Genomic DNA, 15,277 nt, shown 5'->3' with positions numbered 1-15,277 from the left:
TTCTATTCTGTACTGGCTTCCTGCTTTTCACACTGTCAACTAGTTTAGCATTGTGGAGTAACTAAATGTTGTTGATCCATCATCAGTTCTCTCCTACCACAGCCATTAAACTCTGTAACTGTTTTAAAGTCATCATTGGCCTCATGGTGAAATCCCTGAGCGGTTTCCTTCTTCTCCGTCAACTGAGTTAGGAAGGACGCCTGTACCTTGTAGTGACTGGGTGTATTAATACACCATCCAAAGTGAAGGGGGGGACCTTTTCTATTCATATACTGTCCATACGGTCTATAAACACCATCCTACATAACTGTCTATATACACTAGAGGTTGACCGATTTAAAGTTTTCATAACAATCGGAAACCGGTATTTTTGAGCGCCGATTTTCAGATGTATTTATTTTTATAACTTTATTTAACTAGGCAAGTCAGTTAAGAACACATACTTATTTTCAATGACGGCCTAGGAACAGTGGGTTAACTGCCTTGTTCAGGGGCAAAACAACAGATTTTCACCTTGTCAGCTCGGGGGATCCAATATTGCAACCTTACAGTTAACTCGTCCAACACAATAACGACCTGCCTCTCTCTCGTTGCACTCCACAAGGAGACTGCCTGTTACGCGAATGCAGTAAGCTGAGGTAAGTTGCTAGCTAGCATTAAACTTATCTTAGAAAAAACAATCAATCATAATCACTAGTTAACTACACATGGTTGATGATATTATTAGATATTATCTAGCGTGTCCTGCATTGCATATAATCTGACTGAGCATACAAGTATCTAAGAATCTGACTGAGTGGTGGTAGGCAGAAGCAGGCGCGTAAACTTTCATTCAAACAGCACTTTCGTGCGTTTTGCCAGCAGCTCTTCGTTGTGTGTCAAGCATTGCGCTGTTTATGACTTCAAGCCTATCAACTCCCGAGATGAGGCTCGTGTAACAGAAGTGAAATGGCTAGCTAGTTAGTGCGCACTAATGATCGTTGTGTTGCTGGTTCGAGCCCATGGAGGAGCGAGGAGAGGGACGGAAGCTATACTGTTACACTGGCAATACTAAAGTGCCTATAAGAACATCCAATAGTCAAAGGTTAATGAAATACAAATGGTATAGAGGGAAATAGTCCTATAATTCCTATAACAACTACAACCTAAAACTTCTTACCTGGGAATATTGAAGACTCATGTTAAAAGGAACCACCAGCTTTCATATGTTCTGAGCAAGGAACTTAAACGTTAGCTTTCTTACATAGCACATATTGCACTTTGACTTTCTTCTCCAACACTTTGTTTTTGCATTATTTAAACCAAATTAAACAGGTTTCATTATTTACTTGAGGCTAAATTGATTTTATTGATGTATTATATTAAGTTAAAATAAGTGTTCATTCAGTATTGTTGTAATTGTCATTATTACAAATAAAATAATAAAAAATTAAAATAAATTAAATTGGCCGGGGAAAAAATTGGCCGATTAATCGGTACCGTCTTTTTTGGTCCTCCAATAATCGGTATCGGCGTTGAAAAATCATAAATCGGTCAACCTCTAATATACACCATCCTATATAACTGTCTATATACACCATCCTATATAACTACTGTCTATACACACCATCCTATATAACTACTGTCTATACACACCCCATCCTATATAAAACTGTCTATATACACCATCCTATATAACTACTGTCTATACTGTCTATACACACCATCCTATATAACTACTGTCTATACACACCAACCTATATAACTACTGTCTATACACACCAATCTATATAACTACTGTCTATACACACCATCCTATATAACTACTGTCTATACTGTCTATACACACCAACCTATATAACTACTGTCTATACACACCATCCTATATACCTACTGTCTATACTGTCTATACACACCATCCTATAACTACTGTCTATACACACCATCCTATATAACTACTGTCTATACACACCATCCTATATAACTACTATATATACACACCATCCTATATAACTACTGTATATACACACCATCCTATATAACTACTGTATATACACACCAACCTATATAACTACTGTCTATACACACCATCCTATATACCTACTGTCTATACTGTCTATACACACCATCCTATATAACTACTGTCTATACACACCATCCTATATAACTACTGTCTATACACACCATCCTATAGAACTACTGTCTATACACACCATCCTATATAACTACTGTCTATACACACCATCCTATATAACTACTGTCTATACACACCATCCTATATATACCTACTGTCTATACACACCATCCTATATAACTACTGTCCATACTGTCCATACACACCTTCCAATTTAACTACTGTCTATACTGTCTATACACACACCATTCTATATAACTACTGTCGATACTGTCTATACAAATCATCCTATATAACTACTGTCTATACACACCATCCTATATAACTACTGTCTATACACACCATCCTATATAACTACTGTCTATACTGTCTATACACACCATCCTATATAACTACTGTCCATACTGTCTATACACACCATCCTCTATAACTACTGTCTATACACACCATCCTATATAACTACTGTCTATACTGTCTATACACACCCTCCTATATAACTACTGTCTATACTGTCTATACACACCATCCTCTATAACTACTGTCTATACACACCATCCTATATAACTACTGTCTATACACACCATCCTATATATACCTACTGTCTATACACACCATCCTATATAACTACTGTCCATACTGTCCATACACACCTTCCAATTTAACTACTGTCTATACTGTCTATACACACCCTCCTATATAACTACTGTCTATACTGTCTATACACACCATCCTATATAACTACTGTCCATACTGTCTATAAACACCATCCTATATAACTACTGTCTATACACACCATCCTAGATAACTACTGTCTATACACACCATCCTATATAACTACTGTCAATACACACCATCCTATATAACTACTGTCTATACTGTCTATACACACCCTCCTATATAACTACTGTCTATACACATAATTTCTATTCATACTGTACACTGTCCATAACGTCTATACACATATACTGTACGTATATTTATATTCCGGACTATTACATATTTCTTCATTCCTTTATTGTTGGGATTTGCATGTATTGTTTTGTATTGTTGGAGACAGGAAGGAACACTAGCATTTCGCAACATGAGCGATAACATCTGCTAATTGTGTACGCGACTAATACATTTAACTTGAGACACACACACACACACACTAGGCCACCATCAGCATCACAGGAGGCTTCTGAGGGGAGGACAGCTCATAATAATGGCTGGATCAGAGCAAATGGAATAGTATCAAACACCTGGAAACCATGAGTTTCATGTATTTGATAGCATTCCACTTCAGCCATTACCATGTGTCTGTCCTCCCTAAATCAAAGTGTCACCAACCTCCTGTGGTCAGTACAAGGCCCACTGGGAGGAAAAGCGGACAGTCCCCCTGAAAAGAGGACGGTCCCCCTGAAAAGAAGACGGTCCCCCTGAAAAGAAGACGGTCCCCCTGAAAAGAAGACGGTCCCCCTGAAAAGAAGACGGTCCCCCTGAAAAGAAGACGGTCCCCCTGAAAAGAAGACAGTCCCCCTGAAAAGAAGACAGTCCCCCCCTGAAAAGAAGACAGTCCCCTGAAAAGAAGACAGTCCCCCGAAAAGAAGACAGTCCCCCGAAAAGAAGACAGTCCCCCGAAAAGAAGACAGTCCCCCCGAAAAGAAGACAGTCCCCCGAAAAAAGACAGTCCCCCGAAAAGAGGACAGTCCCCGAAAAGAGGACAGTCCCCCTGAAAAGAGGACAGTCCCCCTGACAAAGAGGACAGTCCCCTGAAAAGAGGACAGTCCCCCTGAAAAGAGGACAGTCCCCCTGAAAAGCGGACAGTCCCCCTGAAAAGCGGACAGTCCTCCAGACTCCCATGCCGTCAGAAATCCCTTTCCACAGTAGATGTGGAAAAGGCAAGTATGATTTCACCTTAATTAAAGATATCACTTTATTTTAAGGGCATGGTTTTTGTCGTTTTAAAACGGATGTAAATTATTTATTTCACAAATAGCTTTAACAGATATTCCAGAGAGATGTTTTGAAAACTTTGAGACTGGGTTTATAGGCTTATCTTTCAAGTGTGAGCTAAACATATTTTTATTTTTTCATACAAATTTCACGGCCTAGTTTTACGTTTGAATAATTATTCTCCATAAATGTTTGAACTGTGGGAAGTGGAAGTTCTGCGGAAATTAGTGTCTTTAATCTCTTATTTCATCACATATCATTGTCAACTAACAGCCAATAGGGAAAAATCTAGAAGAAGAGCCTTTATATCTGGGCAGGTAACTTTCTATACTTCAGCTAATACCCAGCTGAGTACACAAGTCACTATATGTAAATATGAGTTATGCAAGTCACCTAAAGTTGTTTATGGAGGCCTTATCTATTTGCTCTGGATAAGGATGACAGGAGAAGCAGGCTTCGAATGCCAGCTGTCGAACCCATATTCAACCAATCTGGGTCTATGTCTGTGTCGTAGTTCTACAACCATTCTGGGTCTATGTCTGTGTCGTAGTTCTACAACCATTCTGGGTCTATGTCTGTGTCGTAGTTCTACAACCAATCTGGGTCTATGTCTGTGTCGTAGTTCTACAACCATTCTGGGTCTATGTCTGTGTCGTAGTTCTACAACCAATCTGGGTCTATGTCTGTGTCGTAGTTCTACAACCATTCTGGGTCTATGTCTGTGTCGTAGTTCTACAACCAATCTGGGTCTATGTCTGTGTCGTAGTTCTACAACCATTCTGGGTCTATGTCTGTGTCGTAGTTCTACAACCATTCTGCTTATAACAATCCACAATATTTCACAGGTGACTGAACACTTTGAAACCAAATATTTACTTAGATTTTTTGAAAGCTGTGTGGCAAGCCAGTGCACTTTCAATAGGACCTGACAACCTTCATACCATTCAGTGGAGAAGAGCACTTGATGCTTGTAGGACTTGTCTTTATTTTTTACATGGCTCCAAACATGGCTCCATTTCACTTATGATGCTATTCAGGGTCTACTTAATGAACGTCAGAGACGTCCACAGACCACTTCTATCACGATTCAAAATCATGTGCCAAAAGTGAAACCCAGTGAGCACGTTTCATCTACAAGAGAAACCCAGTGAGCACGTTTCATCTACAAGAGAAACCCAGTGAGCACGTTTCATCTACAAGAGAAACCCAGTGAGCACGTTTCATCTACAAGAGAAACCCAGTGAGCACGTTTCATCTATAAGAGAAACCCAGTGAGCACGTTTCTTCTATAAGTAGTTACTACCCATTCTGCCTTCCCACTTACATAAAGACGTGTGTGAAAGTGACAGGGTTCCTCCCACTTATTTCACCACGCCCACTTTCAGACACACTCCACGTATGCAGTTACTCATGACTCCAAAGTCCTGCACGTCATGAGCAAGGATTGGCCTGATGGGAAGTTGTGATGTCATCGACCAATAGAGAAGAGAGTAAACCAAGTTAAGTAAATCAGGTGTTATATGAGGTGATAAAAGAAAGGAGACCCGAGTGCCACTTTAACAGTGGATAAAAAGTCTCTGCACTACACCCAACCCAACCCTTTTCCCAGTAGACAGTGTACATATTCACATCTTAATCCCCGCTGATGCGTATCAAAATAGTGTAGGAGGTATACACCATATAAAGCTGATGGAAGAGATCAGAATATTTAGCTTAAAAAAATGTTGATAAACCATTATTTCTTCACATTTTAAGCGCAGCAATGTGCACACAGCGGTTTACCGATGCGCTAATGTTCCACAATGCAATTTGCAGGGGGGAAAAACACAGTTCTAAAAACACACATGCAGCGAATTGACAGACAGATATGGCAATATCCATTAGAAATGTTGACAGATCTAAAGTTCCAACAACTATCATATCATGAACTAATATGACTAGGATAATGCCTTTGGCTGCTAGACAATGAAAGACAGCTGATCAGAAATCCAATACTGGAGATTTATGACGAAGTGTTCATAAAACATTTCCCTCAACATTTAGAATGGTGTGATTTTGGCTCAGCTACTTTGAAGCAAGGTAAGACAAATATAGAGATGGTAATGACAGACCTAACTGTCTTCTGGTAGACGGAAAGCCTTTCCCAGAAAACGTCTCAATGAAATGTTAACGAGCTACAAAGTAGCCTATGCCTACCTGGCAGAATGACATCATGATCATTTGCTTTTATCCGGTGGCATTTTTTGTTGTTGTTACAAACTCCATCTTCATGTGTGCTACAGAAACACTGCGAACCTAACAGCATTGCTAGGTGCCTGAACACTGAACAAAGGTAACTACACTCAAAAAGCTAAATGTCTTAATGCATTCACACTGCACCTTCGCCCGGGGCTAAGAGTCGCCTTAGCACTAGGATAAGGGAGATTTTAGCCCGGGGCTAAGAGTCGCCTTAGCACTAGGATAAGGGAGATTTTAGCCCTAGGATAAGGGAGGGGCTAAGAGTCGCCTTAGCACTAGGATAAGGGAGATTTTAGCCCGGGGCTAAGAGTCGCCTTAGCACTAGGATAAGGGAGATTTTAGCCCGGGGCTAAGAGTCGCCTTAGCACTAGGATAAGGGAGATTTTAGCCCGGGCTAAGAGGGCTAAGAGTCGCCTTAGCACTAGGATAAGGGAGATTTTAGCCCGGGCTAAGAGTCGCCTTAGCACTAGGATAAGGGAGATTTTAGCCCGGGGCTAAGAGTCGCCTTAGCACTAGGATAAGGGAGATTTTAGCCCGGGGCTAAGAGTCGCCTTAGCACTAGGATAAGGGAGATTTTAGCCCGGGGCTAAGAGTCGCCTTAGCACTAGGATAAGGGAGATTTTAGCCCGGGGCTAAGAGTCGCCTTAGCACTAGGATAAGGGAGATTTTAGCCCAGGGCTAAGAGTCACCTTAGCACTAGGATAAGGGAGATTTTAGCCCGGGGCTAAGAGTCGCCTTAGCACTAGGATAAGGGAGATTTTAGCCCGGGGCTAAGAGTCGCCTTAGCACTAGGATAAGGGAGATTTTAGCCCGGGGCTAAGAGTCGCCTTAGCACTAGGATAAGGGAGATTTTAGCCCGGGGCTAAGAGTCGCCTTAGCACTAGGATAAGGGAGATTTTAGCCCGGGGCTAAGAGTCGCCTTAGCACTAGGATAAGGGAGATTTTAGCCCGGGGCTAAGCGAGTGTTCACACTTGCACATGTAACGGATGTGAAACGGCTAGCTTAGTTAGCGGTGACTTCACTTGCTCTGAGACCTTGAAGTAGTGGTTCCCCTTGCTCGATGGGCAACGATGCTTCGTGGGTGACTGTTGTTGATGTGTGCAGAGGGTCCCTGGTTCGTGCCCGGGTATGGGCGAGGGGAACGGTCTAAAGTGGGCTAGCACCAACCTTAGCCCAGGAGCATGGTTAGCCCCAGAAACACGTTGCCAGTGTGAAACAGGGTCAAGAACAACACCTAGAATGCTCGCTGTCCAATCACAAAATCTGCCCTGTCACTTCATTTCCATATGCTGCAAGATGTTCTGCACCACATATTTATATATATATATTTATATTTATTTTGATAAGTACATCTTTTTTTTATCAGAGGATAAAAAAACGACACTTTCATCCATGCAGAAACATTGGTCGCTATGCCTAAACAAAAATGGTGACGATGCAAGCTGGCTAAAATCTTCTCACTTAGCCAAGTGTTATAAATGTTATTTATAAATGAGGGATACCTGGAGAAAAATCAAGACATCTCTGAAATAAAAAATGGATGGCCTTTTGCCTTCAGTAAAATGTATATTTTACACAACTCCACCTGAACACTAGAAAGAACACTTTGTTTGCATTATTAGTTGAGAACAGAAGAACATGCCTACTGTTTGCAGTCACTCCTAGGACAGACCAGAGCCTTAGAGATGCAGTTTTAGAAACGGTTATTTATTTTGTAAGCATTATATGGAAAAGTAGCCAGGAGGCTGTGGATGAAAAGACTATAGAATTATAATAAAAGGACTGTATGAACCCATCATCTTATTTGCGGTCTGAGAAAAAAAAGGGGGAAAAAGCCTTTTAAAGACGCATTTCATTCAATTCTACGTCGTTTTACATGACTGGAGACAAGCAGAATATTTCTTAATACCACAACAGAGCATGACAACGAATGAGCGCATTTTTATTTATTTTACCTTTATTTAACCAGGCAAGTCAGTTAAGAACAAATTCTTATTTTCAATGACAGTGCATTTTCAATGACGGCCTAGTGGGTTAACTGCCTGTTCAGGGGCAGAACGACAGATTTGTACCTTGTCAGCTCGGGGATTTGAACTTGCAACCTTCCGGTTACCAGCCCAACGCTCTAACCACTAGGCTACCCTGCCGCATGCTGCAGCACCAGAGACCTTTTGATGTCTATACAGGCTGTTGTTGTTTTTTTAAATACGATTGTCTAAGTTTGGAACTGTGATGAAGTTGTCTATCAACTGTAAAAATGGAGCTCAACAGAACCAGTTACAACTGAAGTATCTGAGCAACAATGAATTCGATAAAAAGCCATCAGCTGTTTAACACAGCAGCCGCATATCATCAGGTAGGTCTATATGGAGTAACCTTTTTTAATTTGGGAAACTATTTTATTCTATGATATTGTTGTTACAAAACAGATGTGTTGACTGTGATTAGGTTATGGGGAATATAAGAGCAGCTGCTAGCCTAAAACAACAAACTAGACGTGCATAGCTCACCACATGATCTTCAAACCAAAGACTGGCCAAAGTCGCATGTCACAAATGCATCACAATTTATTTCTTAAATGACAGAATATATCCATGAACAATTCATATGTGTTCCTTTTCAGGCTACCTGGCTTGATCCTGACTGATTTGGGACCAACCGCCTCGATTCGGTCTGAAAATGTTTTTTTGGTGTTTGTTTTTTTACATTGGACAAGAGTAGAGACTCAGAGCTACATAATGGTAGATCATACACTGCAAATGAGGAACAATGGGAAAGTAATTCTGCTTTGAAAGTAGCTAAACTTGAAACACCACTTTGAGAAAATGGCCCACAAATATTGTTATACCTACTGGAGAGCCTTTCTTTGTCGACACCTATTCGGCATCGTTCACACCCTCTTAAGCCTTTGCCCCACCCATCTCTTTAAACAGAGTGAGTAAGGTAGTGTAGTAAACAACCAAAGATTTGAAGACTAAAAGTGGTAAAAGTAGTAGCCTACAATAAGAAAATCTCCAGGTAAAAATACCCATTATCTAGTCCTTGGCCTTTATCCTAATCTGACTTTGGTGCAAGTCATGTTGTTCTTCACTAGAGGTTGACCGATTATGATTTTTCACCGATTACCGATTATTGGAGAACCAAAAAAGACGATACTCATTAAAATCTTTATTTTTTTATGTATTAGTAATAATGACAATTACAACAATACTGAATGAACACTTATTTTAACTTAATATAATACATCAATAAAATCAATTTAGCCTCAAGTAAATAATGAACATGTTCAATTTGGTTTAAATAATGCAACAAAGTGTTGGAGAAGAAAGTAAAAGTGCAATATGTGCTATGTAAGAAAGCTAACATTTCAGTTCCTTGCTCAGAACATGAGAACATATGAAAGCTGGTGGTTCCTTTTAACATGAGTCTTCAATATTCCCAGGGAAGAAGTTTTAGGTTGTAGTTATTATTGGAATTATAGGACTATTTCTCTCTATACCATTTGTATTTCATATACCTTTGACTATTGGATGTTCTTATAGGCACTTTAGTATTGCCAATGTAACAGTATAGCTTCCGTCCCTCTCCTCGCTCCTACCTGGGCTCGAAACCAGGTACACATCGACAACAGCCACCCTCGAAGCAGCGTTACCCATGCAGAGCAAGGGGAATAACTACTCCAAGTCTCAGAGCGAGTGATGTTTGAAATGCTATTAGAGCATTAGCTAGCCATTTCACATCGTTACACCAGCCTAATCTCGGGAGCTGATAGGCTTGAAGTCATAAACAGCAGAGCTGCTGGCAAAACGCACGGAAGTGCTGTTTGAATGAATGCTTATGAGCCTGCTGGTGCCTACCATCGCTCAGTCAGACTGCTCTATCAAATCATAGACTTAATTATAACATAATAAAACACAGAAATGCGAGCCTTAGTTCGTTAATATGGTCGAATCCGGAAACTATCATCTCGAAAACAAAACGTTTATTCTTTCAGTGAAATACGAAACCGTTCCCGTATTTATCGAACAGGTGGCATCCATCAGTCTAAATATTCCTGTTACAGCCTTCAATGGTATGTCATAATTATGTAAAATTCTGCCAAATTAGTTCACAATGAGCCAGGCGGCCCAAACTGTTGCATTTACCCTGCCTCTGCATGCAATGAACGCAAGAGAAGTGACACAATTTCACCTGGTTAATATTGCCTGCTAACCAGGATTTCTTTGAGCTAAATATGCAGGTTTAAAAAATATATACTTCTGTGTATTGATTTTAAGAAAGGCATTGTTTATGGTTAGGTACACGTTGGAGCAAGGACAGTCCTTTTTCGCGAATACGCACTGCATCGATTATATGCAATGCAGGACACGCTTGATAAATGAGTAATATCATCAAGCATGTGTAGTTATAACTAGTGATTATGATTGATTAAGTTTAATGCTAGCTAGCAACTTACCTTGGCTTCTTACTGCATTCGCGTAACAGGCAGTCTCCTCATGGAGTGCAATGTAAAGCAGGTGGTTAGAGCATTGGACTAGTTAACTGTAAGGTTGCAAGATTGAATCCCAGAGCTGACAAGGTCAAAACCTGTCGTTCTGCCCCTGAACAAGGCAGTTAACCCACCGTTCCTAGGCCGTCATTGAAAATAAGAATGTGTTCTTAACTGACTTGCCTAGTTAAATAAAGATGAAATAAAAGGTGTAAAAAATATATATATTATTTTATTTTTTATTTGGCAATATCGGCATCCAAAATTACCCTAATTAATCGTCCATTCCGATTAATCGGCCGACCTCTATTCTTCACATTACCATCTCTGGTAAACACACACTATATCAAATAAAAAATGTCACATGTTCCAGAAGGCATTTCAGCCCCAAAAATGGATTTAATGCCTCTCCTGTAAAGTAGTGACTTGCGACATACATCTAGCTTCTTTAAACAGGTCACATTTAGAGTTAGTATGTTGTTTAATAGCCTATTGAAATGTCGAATTGTCAATTGATAGTGACAGAATCACACACCAAGCAAAAAAATAAATACAATTTAAATGTCTCCTGGGCTATTGAAGGTCCAAATGTCAGAGACAAACTGGACTGGAGTCACACTTTTATTTTACATTTAACTTTTTATTTAACTAGAGACGTCAGTTAAGAACAAATTCTTATTTACAATGATGGCCTACAGGGGAACAGTGGGTTAACTGCCTTGTTCAGCTCTGGGATTTGATCCAGCAACATTTCGGTTACTGGCCCACCGCTCTAACCACTAGGCTACCTGCCGCCCCAACATTTTTACAGCTTGTTTCTTGTTCATTGTGAACTAAAGCGCCGTTATAGATCGTTTTATATAAACAGGTCCAATATTTTTTGTTTTATCTTAAGCTAACAAAGGGTAGGCCTATGCTTTTAGACATTTTCTTGAACAAAACCAACAATAGCCTCAGATACACCCCTCAATTCAAGCCCTGGTTTTAACTTAACACACTAAGCTCTTCAGTGACACAGCTATTGAAGAGGTGCACAGTGATTGAATGAATTGGCTGACAAAGCCTATGGATAGTCGATTATAATGTTGTATATCAAACAGGTAGGCCCACCTCTTATTTCTTGAATAGGAAGAAATAGGCTCTAACACAAAGCCCTCTTGTTGTTAGTAGCCTAAGGTCAAATTAAAATGTTTAAATTAATATATCTTCTCAAATTAGCCTACTTTCAGCACCCATGAACTGTCCATCTCCGCAGCTGCCGCATCATAGTGATGGAAGATATGTAAATGACTTGAAAATGACTTGTGAGGTTAATAACTCATAAATAGCTTCATTATGGGCAACGAAACATATAGTTTTTATTAAAATCAATTCAAGCAGTAGCAAGCTAACCTCTGGTCCTCCTCATCTTCACACTCTCCCTCTCAAACTGAACATCAGTAGAACCTCCGCCAAACTCTGTAGCTCGAAGGACAGAAAAAGCTACATTTTCCTCTGTTTCCATAGCTTTTATGTTGACATGTAATTAGATATATCCAAGATAATACTTATTGCATGATTTCGCCTGAATCCGAAAAGTCGATGTCTCGTTTGTGCACTGCACAGCGTTCTCTGTACAGGGGCGAGATCGAATTTCAAAAGTGAAACATTGTTTCCGAGGTTAGACAGTAACATTTATACAAACCATCACTGTTGGAAATCAAATGCTAATCCAGAAGCAAGAGGGGGAAAAATGTGTTAATAACGGTCTTATAACATTGGTGCGTGACAGAGATAGAATGTTGGGTGCATGTTGTGCTTGTCAGTTAGCCCAGGGCTTTGGAATATATGTGTGAATCCTTAGCCCAGGGCTTTGGAATATATGTGTGAATCCTTAGCCCAGGGCTTTGGAATATATGTGTGAATCCTTAGCCCAGGGCTTTGGAATATATGTGTGAATCCTTAGCCCAGGGCTTTGGAATATATGTGTGAATCCTTAGCCCAGGGCTTTGGAATATATGTGTGAATCCTTAGCCCAGGGCTAAAGCTTAGTCCAGGGTAAATAAATGTTTGTGTGAACACAAGCTGGCCCAGGGCCAGTCTAACCTGGGGCAAAAAAAAATAATGTAACCTTCATGTCAGTTAAGAACAAATTCTTATTTACAATGACGGCCTACATCGGCCAATCCCAGACGAAGCAGGGCCAATTGTGCGCTGCCCTTATGGGACTCCCAATCACGGCCGGTTGTGAAACAGCCTGGATTTGAACCAGGGTGTCTGTAGTGACGCCTCAAGCACTGAGATGCATTGCCTTAGACCGCTGCGCCACTCAGGAGCCCAAGACAGCCTGGGACTAAGAACAATGCAGTGTGAAAATGCCTTTAGAGATGTCTAAGGTGGTTTAAGCATTGTTGTGGACTTAAAACAACAGAGTTGGATGTTCTTTCTATTAAAACAGGGTGACAGAGCGAAAACCTGAAAACAATGGGAAATCCTGTGAATGAGCAGACAGCCTCATTTATCCATTTCAATAGTAGGCCTATACTATTAGCCTATACAGTACAGCTTGGGTTGCACTCTTAGAAATAAGGTGCGATCTAGAACCTAAAAGGGAAAGGTGACTGCCTACGTAGACAACTCCAGTTTACCATCAGTCTCTCAGAATGACTGTGCGTCAGGGTGGCATTATGCGAGAATGCGAAGCGATAAAAAGGCGTGAATAATCGGTAACAGTGTCTCTTGGATTGGCACACTTACCTGTAGTGGCTACAATTGCGGCATTAGAAGCACGGGTCGACAGATCGGTTGAGTAACTGCTTTCCAATCCCAGTACCGCAGAGATGACGAGTCCACGTAGCAATAGAAGCACTGCTTGGTAGAAGTAACTCATCGTGGGGGAAGCCACTAATTATTTTCCGTGTGAAGAGAGAATAAATACAAAAATAATGTCTATTCCGAAATGGAACGCTTTCTCCAAGGATTCCGCCGGGTGTAAAGACTACCTGGAGAATTGCGTTTGGGGTATAAATATTCGAATATGTCGAGCCACAAGAATGAAACGTCAGACGACAGTTAGATAAAATGCATCACCTTTAAAAAACCCGCTGTGTTTAGATAAATACCACATATGAATAGATAACAGCGAAATAGACTAGGAGCTGTTGGTGTTTAGAAATGCTCCACTATTTGCATCTATAGGCTATAGATAATGACAATGAATAGCCTATCTACAAAAAATATCTAATTCAAGAGTTCGCAACGTCAAAAATTAGGCCATAATACTTCAAAAGTCCATCCAAAAATGATAGGCCTGCTCCAGTGCGTGGCATGAAGTAGGCTAGACCTCAAGCGACTCCCCTCATGCGTTACTCAGATCTTATAGAACGATTTCATGCTAGCTCTATGAGACAAACCGGTAGCACACTCTACTTTAAAGTCAACTTCCAAAGAAAAACGTGCAAATGAGTAGAAGGATGGTATCTTCTATCTGAAAAAACATACGACCAAATGAATTGGCTCTAGCTCGCTGCCAGGAAATAATACGCGGTGTGTCCAACGCGGTTTAAATGACAATGTATCCGATCCTCATGATTGAATAAAGACAAAATAGTAACCTATCTGTACTTCCACATACAGTATGAACACACCGGGCCTGCTTTCAGCATATCGAAGACGCAGTGAGGGGTCCGCCTCCTCAAATGAAACGTATTCATCAGCTTCTCCCTGTCGCCCTATTCCCTCTAGTTTCACCACCGCGTCCACATACGACAGCTGCCCACGACGACGTTTACTCTCTTTTCCTATTCAAAGTGAATGTCAAGTTTCCATTCCTTCGTTTGACAACATCTGTTCGTCTACCTCCCCTGGCGTCGTAGCTCAACTGCTTGCCGGCTGATGCAGAACTGAAGACATGGGGCGGAAGTCGGTCACTAGACATCAGCCTACAGCAAATGTATTGAGCGAGTTCGTTTTGCATTGCCCGCTGCCCCGGATGGTTTATCTCTCTTTAGGACGAACGGAATCGTCTAAAATACATAAACTCGGGGCACCGGCCGATTCAAAACGAACTCGCCCATTCTTTCCCTGATGTGTGGAGGGAGTTTTTACGCGGGGATGATATGCTAGGCTACATAGTAACAATTTGCCGTGGGGGTTTGGCGGCTACATAGTGTCGCGTTCTGAACACTGCGGAAGCCCACGCCAAAGACTCACTTTCCCCCAGGGGCTTGTCCCTATGTTTCAACTGCCTTCAAAACAGCGGAATTATCAGCAACTTCGTGGGTGTTTTCTCGACACCTTGACGAGGTTCATCTGCCACTTCCCTATTTGTTTTGCTTCCCATCGTGCGACACCTATCGAATCATCCACGGTTTCCTCCTTGCTGAGCGCTGTCATTGGTCAGACTGTCCAACATGGCAGAGTGTGATTGGTTAATCGAGACATCCTTTGCCACTTTTTAACACGCGTCTCATACATGTTTTGATCAGCCTGTATGGATCAAACATGCATTGGCCAGCATTTC

General features: G+C 41.0%; 1 protein-coding gene across 2 annotated transcripts in view; it reads right to left on the bottom strand.

Annotated features, from left to right (window-relative positions):
- stim2b (stromal interaction molecule 2b) overlaps positions 1–14,730 on the bottom strand; it is a 79,387-nt gene extending 64,657 nt beyond the window's left edge. The window contains exon 1 of one of the 2 annotated variants that reach the window (XM_024405804.2): positions 13,513–14,730. In XM_024405804.2, coding sequence (XP_024261572.1) covers positions 13,513–13,645 — 133 coding nt within the window. In that variant the 5' untranslated portion in view covers positions 13,646–14,730. The remainder of the gene's footprint in view (positions 1–13,512) is intronic. The other variant, XM_024405805.2, reaches the window with a different exon arrangement.
- Positions 14,731–15,277: the final 547 nt, after the last annotated feature.

Source organism: Oncorhynchus tshawytscha, linkage group LG15 (genome assembly GCF_018296145.1).
Source record: "Oncorhynchus tshawytscha isolate Ot180627B linkage group LG15, Otsh_v2.0, whole genome shotgun sequence".
NCBI classification, from domain to species: domain Eukaryota; kingdom Metazoa; phylum Chordata; class Actinopteri; order Salmoniformes; family Salmonidae; genus Oncorhynchus; species Oncorhynchus tshawytscha.
Note: the sequence above shows the minus strand (reverse complement) of the source record. Positions and strands in the feature narration are given on the sequence as shown.